At 39.5% G+C, this 21,981-nt stretch overlaps 1 protein-coding gene across 3 annotated transcripts in view; it reads right to left on the bottom strand.

The window, feature by feature from the left end:
* Positions 1–21,981, bottom strand: part of ZSWIM6 (zinc finger SWIM-type containing 6) — a 114,948-nt gene that overhangs the window by 51,363 nt on the left and 41,604 nt on the right. For all 3 annotated transcript variants that reach the window (XM_065045265.1, XM_065045263.1, XM_065045264.1), the window contains one exon: positions 1,010–1,366. In XM_065045265.1, the coding sequence (XP_064901337.1) occupies positions 1,010–1,366 (357 nt within the window). The remainder of the gene's footprint in view (positions 1–1,009; positions 1,367–21,981) is intronic.

The raw sequence follows: 21,981 nt of genomic DNA, 5'->3' as shown, positions 1-21,981 counted from the left end.
CAAACACATGTTTTTCCTTCTCTAATATTAAGCAGCTTGATGGTGTTTGTAGTGTAAATTCTTCAGAATAGTGGTCATCCCTCTTAAATATTTAACCCAGAAGAATTGTTCCTGTCAATGACCAAACAAGATATTTTTAGATATTTAGATAACTTATTCTTCCCCTCTAAGGTGCCATTATGCTTACAGCTCTGCTCACCTTAGAGGACATTTCTACCAGGTGACCTTACAGGAACACAGGTCTCTCTTAAACCAGCTGGGGCACCTCAAACCCACAATTACCCTCTTGCAGTCCAGCAAGGTCCACAGAAAAGCCACCTCAGAAGCCTCAAGTCACATCCAGCACCCTCAAAGACAAGATATTCAGTACAAGAAACTGAGAGCCATTAAAACCATGTGCAGCAGAAAGAGCAGGAAAGATCAAGACCTTTGCTGATGTTGTCAGCTGCTGTAGCACTAACAGGAAAAAGGCATTGAAATACACAGGTTTCATGTTTCTCCTCACTTCATACAGAAACCAAAGCCCAAAAGATAACTGAAGTATATCTAATGAATGAAATTAACACCTACTTGCTTTCAAGCTTTGCCATTAAAACAAAAGTACACAACCACAATGTCAGAAGATTAGGTCAAAAATAACAAAATTATAAAAATATGCCATTGGTAAGCTGGCAAGGTAGTTCCTTTAAGCAATGTGGCTGTACAAAGAACACCACTACTTAGTTTTTCATAGCTGGAAAATAAAAGCGAGAAGCTAATCAGGCCATATACTACCAGTGCTGGAGAGATACAGCTAATTGCTTATGAATTCTTTTCTCTTTCCTGAAACTACTGCTTTCCAAACATCTTAAAGCAAAGGTTCGGTAATACAATCCTCTTTATTAAACGCCACAGAATCACCGAATAATTCAGGTTGAAAGAGACCTCAGCAGGTCACACTCCCAAACGTCACAAAAAAGCACAAAACCAGAGGGAATGAAGCAAAAGGAAGAACAAGTCTCAGACTCACCATGGACTTGATTGATTTCTGAATTCTGAGAAAGAATTTCATCTGCTAATTTTTGAGCAGTTGGCAAAACTTCTGTGTGGTGCACTGTGATCAAATACTGTACAAATTTTTGTAGTTGGTCTCTGTTCATTTGAAAGAGTGTCTCTGAAATGGGAAGATGCAGTTTGACCTGATCTGGCTTGCGGATCCGGTATAAAGAGAGTGCCACAACATGGGCACAATAAAATATGTCCTTGTTTCCACAGCTACAGGTCACTGAGGTAATCTTGCAACGATCAAAGCTGATAGCTACATTGCAAACAGTTTCTGGCTCCGATTGCATTGCAGGCTCTGTCACTGTGCCACTCAAGTGGAAACCTGTGGGGGGGGAAAAAAGAGAACTTATTATATAAAATACTATATCTCATTATCAGTAACCTTTCACTAATAAAGCCAAGTCATCATCTATTTCTGAGAAGCAATGTATCTTTACTGGCTTTAATGACAAATATGATTAATCTCTTTTTTCATACATATCCTTCCCATCTACAATAAAAAGGTGAGTAAAAAGCTAGTTTACAAACCCTCTTTGCTATTCCACCACAACATTCATAAGAGTTTGATGGTAAGGAAAACATTTATTTGGTAAATGGTAGCTGCAGAAGCCAAGCTGCATCTGATTAAGACCAATGTGAAACTCCCAGTAGCTCACCAAGTGGGTATCAATTTTCCAAAGCACACAGCAGAGAGCCTGCAGCACCTATCAGGACATTTAACCATTACCTCAATAGGTAAGAGGAAAGTACTGCACTCTAGTGGCATGAACCCAGGTCCTAGTCTCAACTCTGCCACTGGCTCACTGAGACAAGTCAATCTTTGGTTTCAATCTCCCACCGCTCAGCTCATGTTAAAGCCCACCTTCACCCAAGCAATCCAGTAGCATGGCTACGTTTCTGTAGCTCTTTGGAGACAAACTGCTGAAGTTACCTATACACAGGATATCAGATTTGTCATACTGAACGAGACATATGTGCACAGTTTCAGAAGCCTGCATTATTGTCTTGTTTTCCATTTGGTGTGATAAAGTACACGGCAAAACAGCAAGATTTTCTTGTCTACCACAAGAAAGAGGTTCACTTCAGCAAAGATGCCAGTATTTGACACAGCACCCTGTTGGACCAAGGTCTACAACTCTGAAGATCATACCTAAACCCATCTCTGACCAACATGAAGGCCCAGCTTTTGCCCTCAGTGTCACTGAATGGGTGTTTCTTTGGATTTTACTTAAGCTTGATATTGATTTTAGCTCAAGCATTAGGTCAGAGGCACAGATAGAGGGCAATACAAGTAAATATCATACACTGTACCAGTATTAAACTTGAATCAACAGTGCATATAAAATCTGGGATGGACACTGTAAGATGTTACACATTAACTATTTATAATGGAAATAATAAAAACTCACACTCTCCCAAGGTTCAAAACTGATTTAGTGTTCCTGAAATTCCAGAAAAGTTTACTGCAGGAAGCAGTACAACACAGAAGTTAGGTGGAAAAAAGGAAATATATACATAGCTCTAGTTCAAAATATTGTATCTCATCATTTTAAAAAAGCTCTTTGAGTTATAGGAAACAAAGAGGAAAATCTGTCATTTTTTCCATTTGTTTACACTGTGCATTTCATGGCAGGTTGTACAGTCAGCATCACTCTTTTGGTTGCATTCAACTGCAGTACTCTGATACTCTGACTTGAAGGTCATATGCACACACTAACCTCAACTTTGCAAGAGGATATCTACCAGTTCAAGTAGCTAAGAGCCAGAGCTGAAGAGTCAGTAAGCTGAAAAGTGTACAGAGAGGAAGGGGTGTGGCATTCTTGGTTTTGTCTCCACTCAACACTTGCATAGAAGAGGAGGGGAATTGCCCACCACATCTTGAGCTCCTCCCTCTGCCTTTCCCTTTGGCTTTCAAGTAGTCTTGGCATGCTCCTGTAAGTGCCTTCTCTCAAAAAGAGAGGTTTGATAAAACTTAACCTGAAATAAATTGAGCTGGCTAAGTCCCAGTAAGTGAAAGCTGGATTGGTGGTCCCAAAGAAACCACATGGGAGATTTTTCTTTTTAATATCAGTTTCCTATAAATCATACATATGCACTGAGGAAAAGCCTAACACTTGAACACTGAAAGGGCCTGATCTCACCCCCTCCTACTCTCAGTAAGTACCTGAACTCTTATTAATTCAAACAGAAACCCAACCAGCTACTGCAACAATATTACCACTTTTGTGAGTATATAATTCAGGCATTCAGAAAGTTAAATTCTTCCTGGAAAGATGAATGTCTCCAGAAATATTTAGAGTTAAGAGCAGGCCTGCCTTTAAGTTCCTTCACTGTTCAGATGAAAACACAGCTCATGGCTCCCCCTCCGCATACTGCGAATTTTTGAAAATTCATTTTACAAGCACTACCGTTTATAAACATGGATCCTGGTCTAAACAATGTCAGCACTAATACATGCAAGTTATCTAACCTACTCTTCTTAAATTACAGAGAGTTTAAACAACATCAGCTGCCCTTGCAGGCTAAAATGTGTAAGCTCTGTATTAACTATGCCACAATGATGTACTATGCCTGGTATTTATGAAACAGTTTTCCTCCTCTTTTTCTGTTTGTGTTTTTAAAGAATGAAACTCTTGTTAGTAAATATGACCTCTAAAAAGGTTTCTACACACCAATTAAGGAAATTCAGAATATTTCAGCTCAGAAGCCCTGGTAGGGCTGTAATAATGTAACCTACCAGACATCAAATGCCACCTTCTCCACTGCCCACAACAGTGTAGAGCACTCAACAGTGAGGGCTGTATCTCTCCTGCAGACATAGCCTCAATCTTTTTTGACCTAACCATATAACGCTCTCCAGATAAAGCACAAAAAGTTAGTAGCAGGTAAAGAAATGCATGCACTGTGCTTTGCTAGATAGCTTTCACTGGCAGTAATTTATAGCCTCCCAAGGAGACGGTACACGCTCGCAGAAGGCAGCAACCCCCATGGCAAGGACTTGAGAATAATGACTAACAGATCCAAAAGAGCAGAAAAAGTCCCTTCAGCTAAAAGTTGCATGCCCTCTCTCCAAACAGGTAGTTCCCTTCAAAGAGAAAATTCTTCTTTTACTCAAAGTTAAAAATGTTTTCTGGAAATATTTATCCATTCAAAAAAACATCAAGAACACTAATGTTTCACTTTTAAACTAAAAAACTTGTTTGTTATTATGTAAAGACAAAAGAGTTGCAGGCAGAAAAGCCTGTGTTCATGACAGAAGCTATTTATAGAGCAGGCATGTTTCACCTTTTCCCTTCAGCTGCTGCGGTTTGAAATGTTTTACTGTTTTCAAACCAGCACGTGATCAGTAATTCAAGCTCTGCTGACATTTTCAATGTGCAGAGGCTTTGCATTCTGAAAAAAACGTGTTTAAAAAAGCAGTTGGAGCACTAAGGCAATGGATCAAATGAAACTCTTTACCAAGTGATTTTGCTTCTGTTTAACACGCACCTCAAACACACCACAGAAACTATTTAACAGCCAAAAAAAAAATGTTCAGCTGCCATTCTTTTGGAAGGGGACTGTGCCAAAGTGCCATCAGGAGGAAAGCATTAAGTAGTCACTGAATTTTACAAAGTAGTTTTTGCCAAAATCTGTTTGACAGCATCCAGTCCATTAACTGAAAACATTCTGGGACTGTAAAACTGCCTGATAAATGAAAATTCACATTACTACAACGTAGTATTGCCAGCACAAGTATACACACTTGTCAAAAAAAATAAATACTTTAGAATGAAACAAAAGAAACTTCAAACTGTAAGGCACTAAAGAGGAGAAATGATGCTGGCATGATGAGAAGCAGCAGCAGCTTGGCTTTTAGTTACTTAAGTCAAAAACAAATTCTGAAATAGTGACTTCCACTAATCCAATGGGATAAGCAGTAAAGTTACTGTACTATATAAGCATCCTCAATGACATGTCACAAGATTAATTCATTTCTACTGTCACACGCTGTTACAAAGCACCTTCCTTCATATGCCCAAGTTCAAAGATTCGTTTTAAAAATATACAGACCAAAATGAACAAAAATCATCAGAACAACAAATGCTGGGGGGCATGAATTACCCTGAAATTACATAGTGGTGTGGTTCAAGGACATAAAACAAGAGTACAACACAATTTAAGTTTACTATAAACAGTCACTCAACCCAACATTTAGACTGTTTCTTTTCTCTCTGCAATTTGTAACATCAAATTCTAAGATGCTCCTGTAAAAAATAAAAGAAATTAAGAATAAACCTCTCGTTTAAGGGGTGTTTAACAATTTGTGATTCAGTCAACAATACAGCAAACTGTTATTGAGTGAACTATATCTGAAAAAAATAATTCTCTTAAACTTCTTAACCGCCTATTCAAAAATACCAGTAATATAACATCAAAACAAACACACCAGGTTAAAAATAGGAAGGTGTTCTTATGAAGATACAATAATAGCACTTTAACAAAATGTGTTAAATGTAAACCTGCACTGCATATATGAAAATTATATCTCTGCTGTCAAGAATTCCAATGGTTACAAAAAAAAAAAAAAAAAAAAAATCATCACTCTATATGCACAGTTTCAATTGAAAGCTTTGATTGAAATGCAACCATATATCGCCACTGGGTATTGTTTATCCTTTACCAAAAAAAATATAAAAATGTCATAACTGGATTACAGTAATACCCTAAAGCTTTGAATAGCTTTCTGCCACATATCCTTTAAGAACACCATGCATGGTTCATTCACTATGCACAAATTATACCAAAATTAGGAAATACGCTACACATTTTATTTGGAGAATGGATGTGTTCCTTAATATTGATCCACTACTTTTGTCAAGTAGTTTACAAGAGTTGTAAATATACTCCTAGTCAGCAAAACACACGAGCTGTTTTACATTCAAAGGAAACCAGCAGGTGAGGAAAAAGAATGGAAGAGTTTGTTCTGGGAGTTGAGAAGTCTTCAGCATGGAAGACCTATGTGGGTAACCTCCCCCTACATAACTTTACTTTGGTAACCAGAGTCATAACCTCTACCTTTAACTGTCATTCAAATTAACTTGCACGCCTACCAGCTAAGATTTATTCAGAATCCTACATAACCTGGCAAAAATGTGATCACTAATTAAAGTGAAAAACACTTCTGCTTCATCTTGCCTACCAAACAACAGCTATAAGTGCTTATGGAAAGTAGTTTCCAAATATGCCCATTAGCTATTTTTTCATAACTTAGACCAGTGGTTGCATTTTTTCCCAACACAAACAAATGTCTAAACCATGTTGTCCTCATTCAAATCTTGTCTTTTAAGAAGTGGTTTTCCTTGAAGATAAAGTAGTGTCCTACCTTCAGTTTTGTGTGAACTTTGGAACACTCTAAAACCAGACCAACACCACACTTTGAAATTATTTTAAGTCAAAACTTTGCATGCCACCACTCAGCCTGAAGCTAATGTTAACAGTCAATTTATAAACCAGAGAAAACATTGATTTAAAATGGAAAATACTTACCAAGTATGTTAAACATGCTGGTACAAAGGTAATGAGGAGTAGGGGAAAAAAAAAGATTAATTAACACAAGCACCACATAAGATATTTACTGTATGCGATGAATGCACAGGGTATAGATAAGCCTGTGCTTTGAGAGCACTACCACCTAGAATAAAATTGATATTACCACTGCACCCAAACACTAACAGAGGAACCGCCACAACCACCCACCCAGGTTTCGTCACTCCCTTTCATAAAGGCAATAGTCAGGATTTGATATTTCAGGAGTTTCACAGTAAGAGAGAGAGTGGAAATAGCATTAAATAAGTCCATGCAAACACTCCAGCGACAAGTCCAAAGTTCACTACTGCAGGCACACATCCAAGAATAAGCACACTGTAAGAGTGCCAGCACTAGTGACTTCAACAGCAAGATATATTTGTCCCAACAGCGTGAATTCAACAGTTTCACTTTTTAAAAAAATCCAGGACTTCTTTTAGCAGTCCAGACCTTCAAATCTGAGAATGGTTCAACTAAGTATTAATACATTCATTAGACAAAGGCTTCTACTATCCCTTCAAGCCAAACTGATCACAAAAAGCAGCCACTTAACACTGTGGTCCAAGCAGGGTCATGGATAACTGTAGATGGGATACATACATCCAGACTACTCTTCCCTAAGAGATAGAAAGGCTGTTCAAACAGCAAATAACACAGCAAAATGCCTTCCCCTGCCCAACCGCCATGTAAGATCTGGACTGTTTTAAGACAGATGCAGACTGCAGCAGCTCATGCTGTCTGGAGGTGGAGGCATTGAACAAAACATGCACCCCATGAGCACAGCTTCAAGGATCCCTCAAGGTTTCACTGCTGTCCCTGTGGTTAAACAACTTGAAAATCACTCCACAAAAACCCCATACAAACTACAGAATGTTCTCATCAGCACTGCTCACAGCCTTGGATCAGATCTCTGCAAAACCTGGAAGTTGTCTGCATTCCAACTAATTTAATATGGATATAATCAGCCCCATTTTAGGTGTTTGTAGCATAAGCTTTGTGAGCAAAGCAAAAGCAGCAAAATCTTGGTGTAAACAAGAGATGTTAAAAAATATGCCTTCTGGATAGCAGTAACATAGAACTCTACCTCTAGCACAGTGGTACTTGAATTGTAATCTAGGATGCTATGGCAAGTGATGCTTATGGCTCAAAAAAGAGAAAGAGACAAGTCTCTTCAATTAAAGGCTTAACATTCACTAGCAGTGTGAACACTGACTGACTCCTGTCAGGGCAAGAAGGCCAGCAATCCATGACTGCAGGCCACCATTCATCAGGTGTACAACCCAAGCCTTTTTGTTGCTGCTGAGTGGCTTTTTCTTGTTGTTGCTGGTTTTGTTTAGTTTTTAAAAAAGAACATCAGTGTAAAACAGACTTTGCTCCTCTATGTTAAGAGTTTAACTGTTCCTCAGTACAACGTATCATAACAGCAGCAGTAAACAAAATAAAAAAAATCTCAGTGTGAGGCTGGAAACCCTCAAGTTGATAGGTAGAAAAGTACAGCTTGCTTTGAGACACCAGCAGACAGGGGATTTATTTGTATATGTGACAACTTTTCTAATAATATACCCCACAGAGATCATATGACAGCTATTAGAAAAAAAAATAATCAAGACCCCTGAAGAAACCTTAAGCTTTGCAGAATGTAGGTAAATTAATGGAACAGAGTAAGCCTCAAACTTTTGAGGTAGACTTAATAGGCTATCTGAGCTGAGGGAAAGGGACCTGGGGGTGCTGGTGGACAGCAGGATGACCATGAGCCAGCACTGTGCCCTTGTGGCCAGGAAGGCCAATGGCATCCTGGGGTGTATTAGAAGGGGGGTGGTCAGCAGGTCCAGAGAGGTTCTCCTCCCCCTCTACTCTGCCCTGGTGAGACCACATCTTGAATATTGTGTCCAGTTCTGGGTCCCTCATCAGTTCAAGAAGGACAGGGAACTGCTGGAGAGAGTCCAGCTCAGGGCAACAAAGATGATGGAAGGGAGTGGAACATCTCCCTCATGAGGAAAGGATGAGGGAGCTGGGTCTCTTTAGCTTGGAGAAGAAGAGACTGAGGGGTGACCTCATTAATGTTTATACATATATAACAGGTGAGTGTCACGAGGATGGAGCCAGGCTCTTCTCAGTGACAACCAATGATAAGACAAGGGGCAATGGGTACAAACCGGAACACAGGAGGTTCCATTTACATTTGAGGAAAAACTTCTTCATGGTGAGGGTGACAGGACACTAGAACAGGCTGTCCGGGAAGGTTGTGGAGTCTCCTTCTCTAGAGACATTCAAAACCTGCCTGGATACATTCCTCTAGGTGTTCCTACGCTGGCAGGCGGATTGGACTAGATGATCTTTTGAGGTCCCTTCCAATCCCTAACGTTCTGTGAAATGGGCTATAGCCATTACACAGCAGCTCACTGCAGCAAAAGTCTGAATTGGGAGGCATTAAAACCACTCTGGTGCTGAAGAGAAACTGGAAGTAAATTCAAAACAAAGAGTAAAGGGAGAGGGGGGGAAAGGGTAATTAATACCCAAGAAAGTGGCTAGAAGTGGAGCTACTAAAAAATAATTGAGCTTTTAACTAACCACACTGCCCAGACCATCCAGTTAATGTACACTAAAATGTCTATACATGAACTGTAATGGAATATAAATGTAGGCCAGCATGAGGCTCAAGTTTACATACACCCATAACAAAGGCTGGAAACATGACAGATTACTAACCTACATTTACATTTTGGTAAACAATCCTTCACCCTGCTGGTAAACTTGTCCTTGTTTTTTGCAAGGGGAATGGACTGAGACATCAGGGTGTGCAGTCTGCAAGGATGTGCATTCTGGGAATAGACTAAGAGTAACCAAGAGCAAGGATTAATTACAACCTGTCTTCAGAGGATCAGTGCAATGACATTTGTCAGTAGCTTTTGAGGAGGAATTTGCTCTTCTCTGGTGAGCAAAAGCTGGCATGGCTCCTGGAAGAACCAAGCAGGAAAGATTCATCACATAGCCCAGGGTATCTATCTCGCAAGGTAACTTTTCAGTTTCTACTGCTACTTAGTTTTTGCATCACAACATTTGCAAGAAGAAATTATGCTTACTTACTACAGCAGAAGTAAATTTCATGAATGTGAAAGTTACTGCAAGGGAGGAAGAGCAACAAAACCAAGCAAATTCAAAATTAAACCTCCTGCTTTCAATAAAATAACATTAAGGCAATACAACAAGAAATAGGCTGATCTTTCATTTATGAAAGTAAATAGAGACCATTGGTCTGGAAGGCAGGAGGGCTCTGCAGAGGGATCTGGATAGACTGGAAAAATGGGCTGATTCCAATGGGATGAAGTTCAATAAGGCCAAGTGCCGGGTGCTGCACTTTGGTCACAACAACCCCCTGCAGCGCTACAGGCTGGGCGCAGAGTGGCTGCAGAGCAGTCAGACAGAAAGGGACCTGGGGGTACTAATTGACAGGAAGCTCAACATGAGCCAACAGTGTGCCCAGGTGGCCAAGAAGGCCAACGGTATCCTGTCCTGTATCAAAAATAGCGTGGTCAGCAGGACAAGGGAAGTGATCCTTCCCCTGTACTCTGCATTGGTGAGGCCACACCTGGGGTATTGTGTTCAGTTCTGGGCCCCTCAGTTCAGGAAAGACATTGAAGTGCTGGAGCGGGTCCAGAGAAGAGCAACACGACTGGTGAAGGGACTCGAACATAAGACCTATGGGGAGAGGCTGAGGGAGCTGGGGTTGTTTAGTCTGGAGAAGAGGAGGCTTAGAGGTGACCTCATCACTCTCTATAACTACCTGAAAGGAATGTATAGCCAGGTGGGGATTGGTCTCTTCTCCCAGGCAGTTAGCAATAGGACAAGGGGGTATGGGCTTAAACTCTGCCAGGGGAAATTTAGGCTGGATATTAGAAAGAAATTCTTTACAGAGAGAGTGGTCAGGCATTGGAATGGCCTGCCCAGGGAGGTGGTGGACTCGCCATCCCTGGAGGTTTTTAAACTGAGATTGGACATGACACCTAGTGCCATGATCTAGTAAATGGACTAGAGTTGGACCAAGGGTTGGACTCGATGATCTCTGAGGTCTTTTCCAACCCAGTCGATTCTGTGATTCTGTGGTTGTTTTAAGAAACAGAAGACGCCTTGCCTGTCAAACATCTATAATAAGGTCATTTTTTAGAGTTACTATTTACATTCTTATTGCTAAGAGAAAAAAATTCCACACTACATGTCCACAGCTAAAGATTTAACTCCAACTAAGAATCATCTGCCTCCATGAAAAGGAAGGAGCAGAAATCAAATCATCGGAGACTGAAGAAAACCACCAGCAAGATCTGATCATTTTTAACAGAGAAAAAGGAAAGAAGAACCCAATCCAACCATTTCAGGGTTGGCTGGTTTGTTTGTTTTTGTTTTGTTCTGGCCTTTTTAAAGTTGCCCTCCACCAGCCCAACCACATCTCTGGTCTTCTCACACTCTTTATTGCAGCTACCACGTCCTTTGCTTATGTCACACAGGTTGTATCAGCTTCACTTTATCATTTTAAATCAGGATTCAACTTCAGCTTAGTTTGTACAGTGCCTCTGTAAGGCTCCAACATTGCTCTGCTTTTACAAATAAAGTGTGATTAACAGTGGTTGTCTATGTGGCTTTTTGAGGACAAACTGAATTAAACTATTATAACATAGGCCACAGAACAGAGCTTCATCAGAGGATGGGTGAAAGCAAGAAGCAAAAACCTTTAAAAACTATATCCTGCTTAACTTATAACACTGTTTTATCACCAGGAAAAACTGCTTTCTTGTCCTCTTGATAAGTGCTTGATCAAACTCCCACTGTATTTTTAATGGGAAGCGGATAAAATCCTAAAAAGGAAGACAACAACAATCACTGACAAACTTGGGAAAATATTTTCAAAATATCGGAAATCTACTCCTTCCTGAAAAGGATGTCTGGATTACCACAGCCGTACTTAGAGTTTGGGAAAACCCATCACAGGTGTCTGAAGCACAGCTATCCTGCAGTAAGAGGTTCTAGGTCCTTCCAACAACACAAAACATTTAACTGATTGAGTAATTTAAGACTGCACTCGAACCGGTTAAGATAATAAAATTTTGAAACTAAACTGCCTTTCCATCAGGAAATGGTATACTTGGCCTAGAAGAGGAAATGGCCACTCCCATTTCCACTACTAGTTGTGGAATAAATCATTTTCTTTTGTTTAAAAAGGGAAGAAAAAAAAGAAGAGATCAAGGATGCACTTGTGCCAGATGAAAAATGGCATTAAAACTCTGAGAAAGTAAGGGAGACCCTTTCATTACGCCCATGATGCTGTTCTTTCACTTGTATACTAAATATTCAAAAATACCTAATTCTTGGCATTTACAAAAATGTGTTATTGCTTTAATTTTTTAATACTTGTTTATTACTGCAAGAGTCATGATGTTCACTGAATTCCTGTTCTACTCATAATCAAAGTGGAACTGAAGAGAAAACGGTTCAAGTGTAGAAACAACAGTTACTACAGAGGACATAGGGAGTGGCTCAGTTCATTTTGGACTGTAAATTTTGCAAGATGAATGTTTTCAGCCGCTTCCTCTGATCACCATCACACTATAAGGGATTCCAGCAAAAATAATGAGGTACAACGTAGTATTTCCTGACAAAGCAGCAGAGAAAAAGCCACTGAAACCATAATGTTGAAAGAGTTCCAGGATGAAAGTCTGAAAAACCACCAAGATCACAAGTGAGTCACCCTTGCATCACTGAAGCCAACATCAGCGGAAGCACCTTTTTTCCAGCTGTTCAGGGCCAACTGCAATGGAGCCCCAAATGCAGAATGGAATCCCTAGGAACTATTGTAATAACAATACAAGCATTTAAAAAAAGGGTCATGCAAAGGTCACTTACATTATACATCAGAATATCCTTGATAACACTGGCACACAGCCTAAACCCACACAATGAGCAGACACACTGTAAGAAATGAGGTTCTTGTGGTTCAGCTTTTCATACAGTTTCTAGGCAATATCCTAATTCACTTCTTGCTTTTCCAATTATTAGTCAACTAAATCCAATCAATATACAGAGGTAGTGGTTAGTGCACCTCATCATCAAATCTGGCTGATAAGACTTGCCATACTCCTCCATATAGACAGGCACCACGTCTTTCCGGAGATGGGATGCAGAATGAATTGTAAGATAAGCAGTTCCAAAGGCACAATTCTGAGTATAAGTTGCTCACATATCTTTTTATATTTATAAAATATAAACACCTGTTACTACAAATAAAAACAAACCCTCATGTTCCCATGCCCTGATTTGTTGGCATGTCTGATTTCTGGGAGCTGTGTGCACAGCAAGCACTTGGAATAAGTAAGAGTAGGTTGATACATGTGGGCAAACCTGGTGTATGTCCTTCTACTGCTTAAACCAATGCCAGCACATTCAGAGCACTCAGCTGTTCCTCAAACAATACAGGTAAGATTATTTTCTGATTTTCTCAAAGAGGTAATTTAGGAGCCCACCCCCTCCTCTAAAGCCATATGCTAATTCTCCTTGATTCTAGACAGTATTTTAGTACATAACATGGTATCTAAGCCTCTATGAACATGCACTGAGGTGAACAATAAAATGCAAAAATTATATTTTTCTTTTTTTAAAATTCATGCCTCAGACTCTCGAAAATCAAAACTTTGCAGAAAACAACACAGATGGAAGTAGTGAAAACTTTGGAAAGGGAGGGGAAGGAAGGGAAAAAACAAAGCCAAACAACTAAGGAAGCAAAACTTCCACGGTAAATTAAAGAAAACATCTAATGAAGGAGGACAAATTGTAAAACTAAACACAAGCTAATTTGTCATTTAGATTTATTAAGCAAGTTAGCGGAATTCAGCATGCTTGTGGTTTGGCCTCCAAACCAGATTTTACGGTACATAAGCTATTAGACTGAAGACCCCAACAAAAAGCACTTCTGTTAACATATAACATTTCTAGCTTTCACTGACAAGCCAAAGAACACCTTACAACTATCCTTTGACAGAAGAAAAGGAAACAATTGCAAAACCACCATCATTTATTTCACTTTTACAGTGCACGGTGGGGGAACACAAAACAAGGAGACAGAGACAAAAACCTCAAGGATGGCAAGTCTCTGTCTACCAGTGAGCCAAGAAACAAATGCTTTGAAGAAATTATAAAGTAACTTTCTCCCTTCCTGCATTCTCTCGCCATTTTTTTGGGGCTTCAGCTTCTGCCAACCTATCTACACTACAACTATTAGCATTTGTGACAAGCTTGTGGAAGTGTGGTTAATGCCTCATTTTGTTAGCTTTTCTTGTTTACTAAAATAGTCAAGGGTTAGGCTTGCTGACAAACATGAAACACAACCCACAAGACTAAGCACATTGCTGTCTAATTTTGTGACTTAAGGTTGTTTGCCAATGCTGCTTCTTTGAAAACTAAATGGTACTAAATCTCCTTTTTAATGCAGGTCTCACACCTATTGGTCTTCTTTTTGCAATAAGAAGGTTCTTTGCCTATGCTCCTAACTTTTATTGCAACCTACATAACTGGGAGGAAAAAAAAAAAAAGAGACCATTCCAAGTTCTTGAAGAAAAAGCAGATGTTTATACAATCTTTGAAGCAGATGCAGGTAAAGATGAAAAATGCCCTTTGCTGGACAAAAAGCTGAACAGAAATCATGCCTCTTAATATCAGGGTTGTTGATATTATTACCAATTGTTAAAAATTGTTTTCTGGCTTAAATTCAGTGACACATTGAATTATTACATCATACCACTGTCACCTGACTAAGACTGTGTCATCACAGTGCACTTAAATAGCAAGACAGAGACAAGATTACACATGAATTAGCTTTCAGTATTGCCCATGACACTCAGATCTGCTAGTATTTGAAGGAGATCTCTAGATCACAATATAAAAAGACAGACCAGAGTTCAGTTCTGCATCTAGCCTCTGTTACAATGATGAAAATCCATAAACTGAGACCTGGGCCTTTCAACACTGTCAATATACCAGGTCTCATCAAAGTAAAGGCCCCTTGCATAGAAGGCCATTGATGTTTTTCTTTATACTTTGAACAGTTCAAGAGAATCTCAAAGTATCTAGAAAAAATCCTCTCAGTCTTGTCCCCTTGTGCTGGTTTGACTGAAAATGAGTTAGTTTTCCTTCATGCAGTTAGAAATATTTCTTTTTTGTAGCTAGCATGGTCATTGTCAGGATTTTGTCTGAGAAGACGACAACACCCTGGAACAGATTTAATGTTTAAAATTGTGGTTGTCTGGGAGCCACGGCCAAGGTTGTTATATTGCTAGCTCAGGCTAAATTGCAACATCCCTGCAACAACATCCCCTTCCACAAATCTCCTCCACTCCATCTCAGCAAACTAACTTGAAGGAAGCAGCTGGGTACAAGGCCAGAGTCACCCACTTATTTAAATCAAAATGACTCCCTTAAAAAGATCTATCCATACCCTCTCCAGTTGAATGGGAAGAGAAAGAACTGTTTAACTAGAATCACACTTCCAGAAGGCTGACTATGACTTAGGTTATTTTTCTTTATTGAGAAAGGGTTTAAATGAATCATTCATGATACCAAGGAGAATCAGGCTATGTAGCAAGGATTACTATTCCCTACATGTGTTTTTTCCTGTTTATTTAGTCAAACAGGAGGCTTCTTCCTCTGATAGGAGTCAGAGGGATCCTGGAATTGCAAACATTATCAGCCGTTTCCTTAGAAATCTGCCTTTTGTCTCCGCGGTCTGAATCTCTGGATAAGAGTCTGACAGATGTCCATATGATACCTCTTGCCCTTCTTTAAATTCTCCAAGAAAGTCTGAGAAGTTCAGATTCACAGACTTAGTCTAGTCCTACCAAGCAATGATGATGTTTGAAGGTTAAATGGGGCCACTTTTCTATGTAAATAGACAACTATTTTCAAAATACTTTCAAAACACAGAATAATATCAGTAACGAACATGGAATACCCAAAGCTTGTCAGACACTGCTTACTCAGCAAAATAAAAAAAGTTTCTCAACAAGAAGACTCCTAACTCTCACCCTTTACAAGACAACGCCCATTAGAGGAGCAAGTGCCAGATTCAGTTGCTAGCTGAATCTTTCAATCTGTGACATACATTAACAGAATCAAGCAGTGTCCTCACATTTTCTGAAAGATGGATGAGCAAAAACATTGTTCACCCTTTCAGCACCAGTTCTCATGTATGTTTTTGCTCCTTATTTCATCTGTTGGTTGCACCCCCCCAAAAAAAGTGAAAGAGACACATACCACCTCAGAAGAGGCACCAAAGCCTATCACCATCTCATCCCTGCAATCTGCATTTCACATGCCGGCTTGCCTGTTTGTAGCACTAATTCCTTAGTTTGAATATGAAGTAACAGATGAGCATCTCTCTTTACCAAACCACTCCCAAGAGCTCAGAATTGCTGCTCCGTTAACAGCATATCTCAGCACATCCTGCTGGTTTTGGTTGCTGGAACACTCTACCCCTCCCTGATCCCCTCCAGTCTCTGGTGGACTATAGAGCTGGAATTAGCTATTCATTACATGTGAAGGAGTCTCACATAGAGCAGCACCCTGCTGCTAAAGGCTGCTACTTCACATGGCAATTTCAGAACTACAGCATCTGCTACCTTACTAATATGTATATTTAATGCCGTTGCATAATGTGTAGAATTATATGCTGTTCATTGCCTGTTTGTTCAGATATTATGTGCTTGTAAGTAGCATTACTCCTTTGAAAAACACTGTACTTTTTATTAGACTTTCTCCTTGGTGTTCTTTGTAATAGAGCCCCAAATGCACAGTTCATAGATTATTCTAGACCAAAAAACCCCACGGCTCAAGGTAAGATAACCAAACATGACAAGCTCCTGGCCTGCCACTATTAATATAATTTAGTTTATTTCCTGTATCTCACCCCCCAGTCTATAGTTTTACATTGTTTTGATACAAAGGAAGGCAATAGCATCTCAATAGCTGGTGGGAAAAATATTCCAGCCTACTCTTGCCCCTGGAAATGTTAATATTTCTATGAAGAGCAGTGGCCTTTCCAATAGATTTTACTCTTTCTGCTACAGGACACTAGAAGCAGTAACATTAAGATTCATTACATAAAATTATTAATAATTTTGTTCACAATATCAAACTACTAGGAAAGAAATCAAAGCTTTAAACTAGAGAAATATGGCTTTTGGAATCAAGTATTGGATCAACACACTTAAGATGATTCATGTCCTTCAGGGAAGACTTCAATATTCTCCTATGTCAAATGTCTTCTTAAGGCAGTGTCACCAATCCTCCCTATGTCTAACTCAGGGAAAAGTGATTATCAACATGGTCATTCAAGGTGACAAAATGATTGGTCATCTACCCTGGAAAGCAGCGAGCACCAGCACGTGTGGTTCCCAGCTCAGATTTCAACTTGAATTATGTATGTCCAAAGCAGCCCAAGTAAAGCTAAGGAATGTACTCTGCATTACTGAAGTGATACTCTCTGGGAAAGTGATAATCTGTTTTCTGTTGGAGGGTACACGTAATGCAAGGCAAAGGAGATTCCAGTATACTTCACTAAAAACTTTACCTCAACTAGACACTCAGGATTATGCAGGAAGACATTTGCTCTAGAATTAGTTTTCAGATCATTTTGACATTAGGAGGATTTGGGGACTATGAAAACACTGAAGTACCCCTTCAGGCTGCCTTAGGATGTTAGGAACAAAATCCCAACTGCTTGTTGCAAGCTACAAAAAGATCTACAGAGTAGAAAGAAACAGCAGAGACTGCCTTTGTTGGCCAAACAGAGCCTCAATCCAGTCTCTTATCTGCTGTGATCATGTGATAGTCAAATAACCCATTGTTTTGACATGAAAGGATGCCCAAGGGTTTCCTATCCCTCCTTTCTTTCTATGCAGTACACAAGCCTCATTCCAAGGACCAAAGGACTCCAGTGGACTGGGCCTTTCTGCTCACCCAACACATACACAGGCTGCTCTGATGCTCAACCCAAGCACCACCCTGTGAATTTTGTAAAGCAGAGCATCACTGCACTGTCTGACAGCTTAGAGAAATCACAGGGCTGAAGCAGGCTGCTGCCTGCTATGCATCACTGATCAGAGCATGGACTGCAGATGCTGAGAAGACCACACCAAGGAAAGACCAACATCTCCTCCTGTCACATGCACACAGAGTTTGTAAGCAATCAAAACAACAAGAAAATTGTCAATTTATCTTCTCTGTTTTGGATCTGCTTTAAACATTCTATAAAGCAACAAGAAGAATATTTTCTTTTTTTTCCTGTGCTATTATGGGAATATACAAAGTTTATCTTTTTAACGCAGCAAGCCCTTCAAACACCACAACAATATCTCTCAAGATGAGGCAACGGTGACCCTCTCAGTGGGGAAGGACAGGCACAACTATTAAATCTATAAAGCATAGGAGGGCAAACAGAGTCACTTCTCAAATGAATTATGCCAGACTCAGAAAAAAAACAAAACACACACCACACAATGAAAACGTTCACTATTTCTACCACCACAAGCATATTTAACAACTACAACCCTCCTGTAGTACACTGGGAAATAAATAACCTGAATACCAAAATCCTGAAGTAGAGCAACAATTTTTCTTAAAAAGGATAACATATAATTCTTTTTTACTCATCTGCATAAAATTCAGGAGTAAAATACAGAACTGTTATATTTTGGTTTTTCAAATTTAACATGCTTTTGAAGTATTCTTGCCAGAGATAAAACTGGCTAGAAAAAATAGCTTATTTTCTTTTTAAGGATAAGCATGTCACAGTCCACACTTTGTTTTGAAAGGTTATGTTTGCTTTTTGCATGAGAGGGCATGCAAATTCCAAACCTTATAGACCATGAAAAACAAAGGACAGCTGAGGAAACCACCTTTTCAAGCAGGATAATACTTAATTTCTGGAAAAAGCTAAGCAGAAGAAATAAATTGTCTGGTTGTCTGGGATACTAAGAGAAGCAACCTTCATATTCTCTCTTCTGTTTGTCTTCTAAATAGGCGAACACAGGAACAGTCACAAGCATTCTATTTCAGTTGAGTTTCAGGAATTACTGTTTTCAATCTAGCTGTCCCTGCAACCTTACTGTTTACCACATTTAGATGGGGAATTTTTATAGGAAGTAATTTTTATAGTCAAACAAAAGACGTCTGAGGACATTTGTAGGATCTATTCCTAAAATGAAATGGTCATTTAGTAAAGGAAGAAATAATAACCTTAAAGATTTTCCACAATCCAAACAGCCCAAAATGAATACTACTTGGCATTATTCTTTCAAAGTTAATATTGAAATCAGGAGTAAAACTGACTGAAAACAAACTACTTAAGCTTTTTTTTTTTCCCCCTTGCTTAATTACCTGTTACGCAAGAAAAGATGCCTTAACAACAAGAGAACATTTGTTTAGATTCAAATGTCCTGGCCTGGAGTTACCCAGTAGGAAAACACTTTTCTTGAAAGTAGAGAGGCTTCCCTTCTTACCGTTCTTTAAGGGTAATGAGGAGAGAGAAAACTACTGTAATCTCAGTAAGTACCCATGCCTCCAAGGATCTAGTGAAGTTTGTTTTGCTTTGTTTTCCCCAGGACTCCAAAGGCCCTGCTGTAAGAAAGACACTCACTCACTCCTACATTTGGATGCTGCACACCACTGACCACCACTTCAAAGGGCAGAGAAAAAGCTTCCAACACACCAGAAGCAGTTTGCTAATGTTTGCAGTACTACAGTATTATTTATATTCATAATTCACAAAAAGCATCTGCATTGGTGTGTGGGGGATCTGTTTCTCCTCTTATCCTGTATTGCACAGAGTCACATTGAGAAAAAGCAGTGAAGGCACAAGTGCAATGGCAAGAGTGGGCTAAGGCACAGCAAGGCTGACTGCTAACCTAAAGAACGTATGCGCAACACCCAACCTCTCCCAGCCCCACAGCAAAGTCAGGCTGCAGTTGCCAAAACCTGCATCCTATTTACAGCAGTCTGAGAAGCACAAGTTTGTGAAATGCTTGCAGGGTAAACTGACACCCCTCAGATGAGAAGGATGTGTAACACCAGCAGAAGGTGAATTCCAAATGGAGGAAGGAACAGAGCCCATGCTGCTGCTCACAGAGGAGGGAGAAACACAACCTGTGAGTAATGTCTGCTCTGAGGAAGCGCAGTGCATGAGAAACAGGCAGTCTAGACAGGATGGGGGGTAGGGGGAGTGTCCGACTTGTTTGCTTCAGCTGTTTCACAATGCAGACTTTTGCCACATCAAAAGCGGGGAGGGAGGGGAAGAGGCAGGCACCCTTGCAGGAAGACCTACCCCATTTTTTTAATAAGGAGATATGTCTGTCACCATTTATTGATGATACTTACTACCTGTCTTAGAAAATATTACTTTGCCACTTAATAGCTCAAAGATCTTATTTTCCCATAGCTGTGTCACCAAAATCTGGATTCTATTAATTATCTCCCAATAAATTTGATGGTGGCTAGCCAAGTTGATGCTAAGAATCTTCCAGCCTAGTCCATAGCCGAGTATTAGAAACTAGGCGAAAATGCTAAACTGACTATTTTTATGCACCATGTTAAACAATTACGCAAGAGATTAAAAATATTACAAGAACAGCAGAGTACTTTGGGCATCCATGCTCTGCAAGAAAACTATTCTTCCTTCAACAGCAGTTCTCTTGTCATACAGCAGCTAGCCAGATGTACTATGGTTGAACCTTTCAAGCAGGAGGATGGAATGGAGTATGAGTGAGAAAAGGACCTGTTAGAAAAATTAAGCCTTCATGAAACTAGAAGTTATTTGACACATAGTATTTAACAGTTGTTTAAAATATGCATAACTAGGTTTGGAATAGTTATCTTGATTTATAGCAGGAGCACATCTGTTTGTGTGTAAGTAAATACTGTCTGACAGAAATTTGGATCATCTATCAGAAAGAATCAACTGCAAGTTTAATAAGCATTATTTGTATACTGCATAATAGTCTATTTGTTCTTTCAAGCCACTGCAGTGATAACAGATTTAAAGTCTTCCACTGTGTGCTAAACCTAAGGTACCTAGGCAAAGCACAGCATATTCCAGTTGGACGCTTCCCAAACCATATCGGTCAACTTTTTAAATATTACGGCCACCTGGCTACTAGGCTTTGTTTACTAGAACAGTAGCCCTGCACACGTTTATACAGCAGCTGTAGTAAAAAAAAAAAAAAAAAGTAATGCCATTTGATTTAGTTACAATTAACATTACAAAAACAGAGAACTATTTTATCAAGCCAGTTACCATTTTACCTAGAAAAAATAAATATATATAGTTTTGTGTTTTGTTTTCTTTCCAATTTCAGTGCTTTAATGTTCTTCACTGACTCACTTCCCATCTACACTGATACAAGAACAGTGACCAAAGAATATGTCAAGAGCAAAATAAGTAGTCTTGCCTGTATTATCTGTAATTACCTTCTGGATAAGCACTGATGCTACTAAAGTATGACACAGAAATGCTGTTAGTACTAGTACCTCAGGTTGTTCTTGGGGTACAGAGCAAATCCTACAAGCCTCTCAAAGAGGCCCCAAAAAATCAAGCTGTTCAGAGGCTGGAAGCTCTGATTAATTCCAGGGACTCTTCCCAGTGTCTTGGCCACACTAAACAAAATAAATATTTCAATTATGACTCATCTGAAAAAATGCACAATGAAAGCTGGGTAAGTTTGGGAAGCAGTGGGAATATTTAAATTGGAAAAGATCCTGTAGGGGTTTTTCCTATTCCTAATTACAGTACACTGTATTAATCAGGTCTGGAAACCACAAGCCCAAGGCTCTTTGTGACTGAGTTGTCATGACAGCACAAAACACCCTCAAGGCCGGGCAGGTGAAAAAGCATTTCTAGCAGATTACTGTGTGGATATCTTAGGGGTGTACGTCATATAGAGGAATTCCTATAGTTCAAAAAAGGCCGTGGCCTCAGAGAGCAGATAAACCTTGGCTGGATAAGTGTCAGTGATAGTGTAATTACAGCAGAGGATTTTTTTAAGTTCTGCTGTGCTTAACACCTTGCTAAATGCCCATCCAGATATTTACTCATTTAGTACTCAAATAAGCAGACATGAAAGAATCTATCAGTTGCTTAAAATATGCACAACTAGAATTGTAATAATTGTACCAATTTAAAGCAAAAGCACATGTGTGTTTGTGTGCAAGAAAATACAATCCGACAGCAATTTGGATCAACTACCAGAATCAACTGCAAACTTAAACTATGGGATAATTAACAAGCGTTGTTCGTACATATGTCAGTATGTTGAGCTATGTGCTGTTGGCCCAAGT

This window comes from Columba livia, chromosome Z, assembly GCF_036013475.1.
Source record: "Columba livia isolate bColLiv1 breed racing homer chromosome Z, bColLiv1.pat.W.v2, whole genome shotgun sequence".
In the NCBI taxonomy this organism is placed as follows: Eukaryota; Metazoa; Chordata; class Aves; order Columbiformes; family Columbidae; genus Columba; species Columba livia.
The sequence above is the reverse complement of the archived record's forward strand: the minus strand, read 5'-3'. Positions and strand labels throughout refer to the sequence as shown.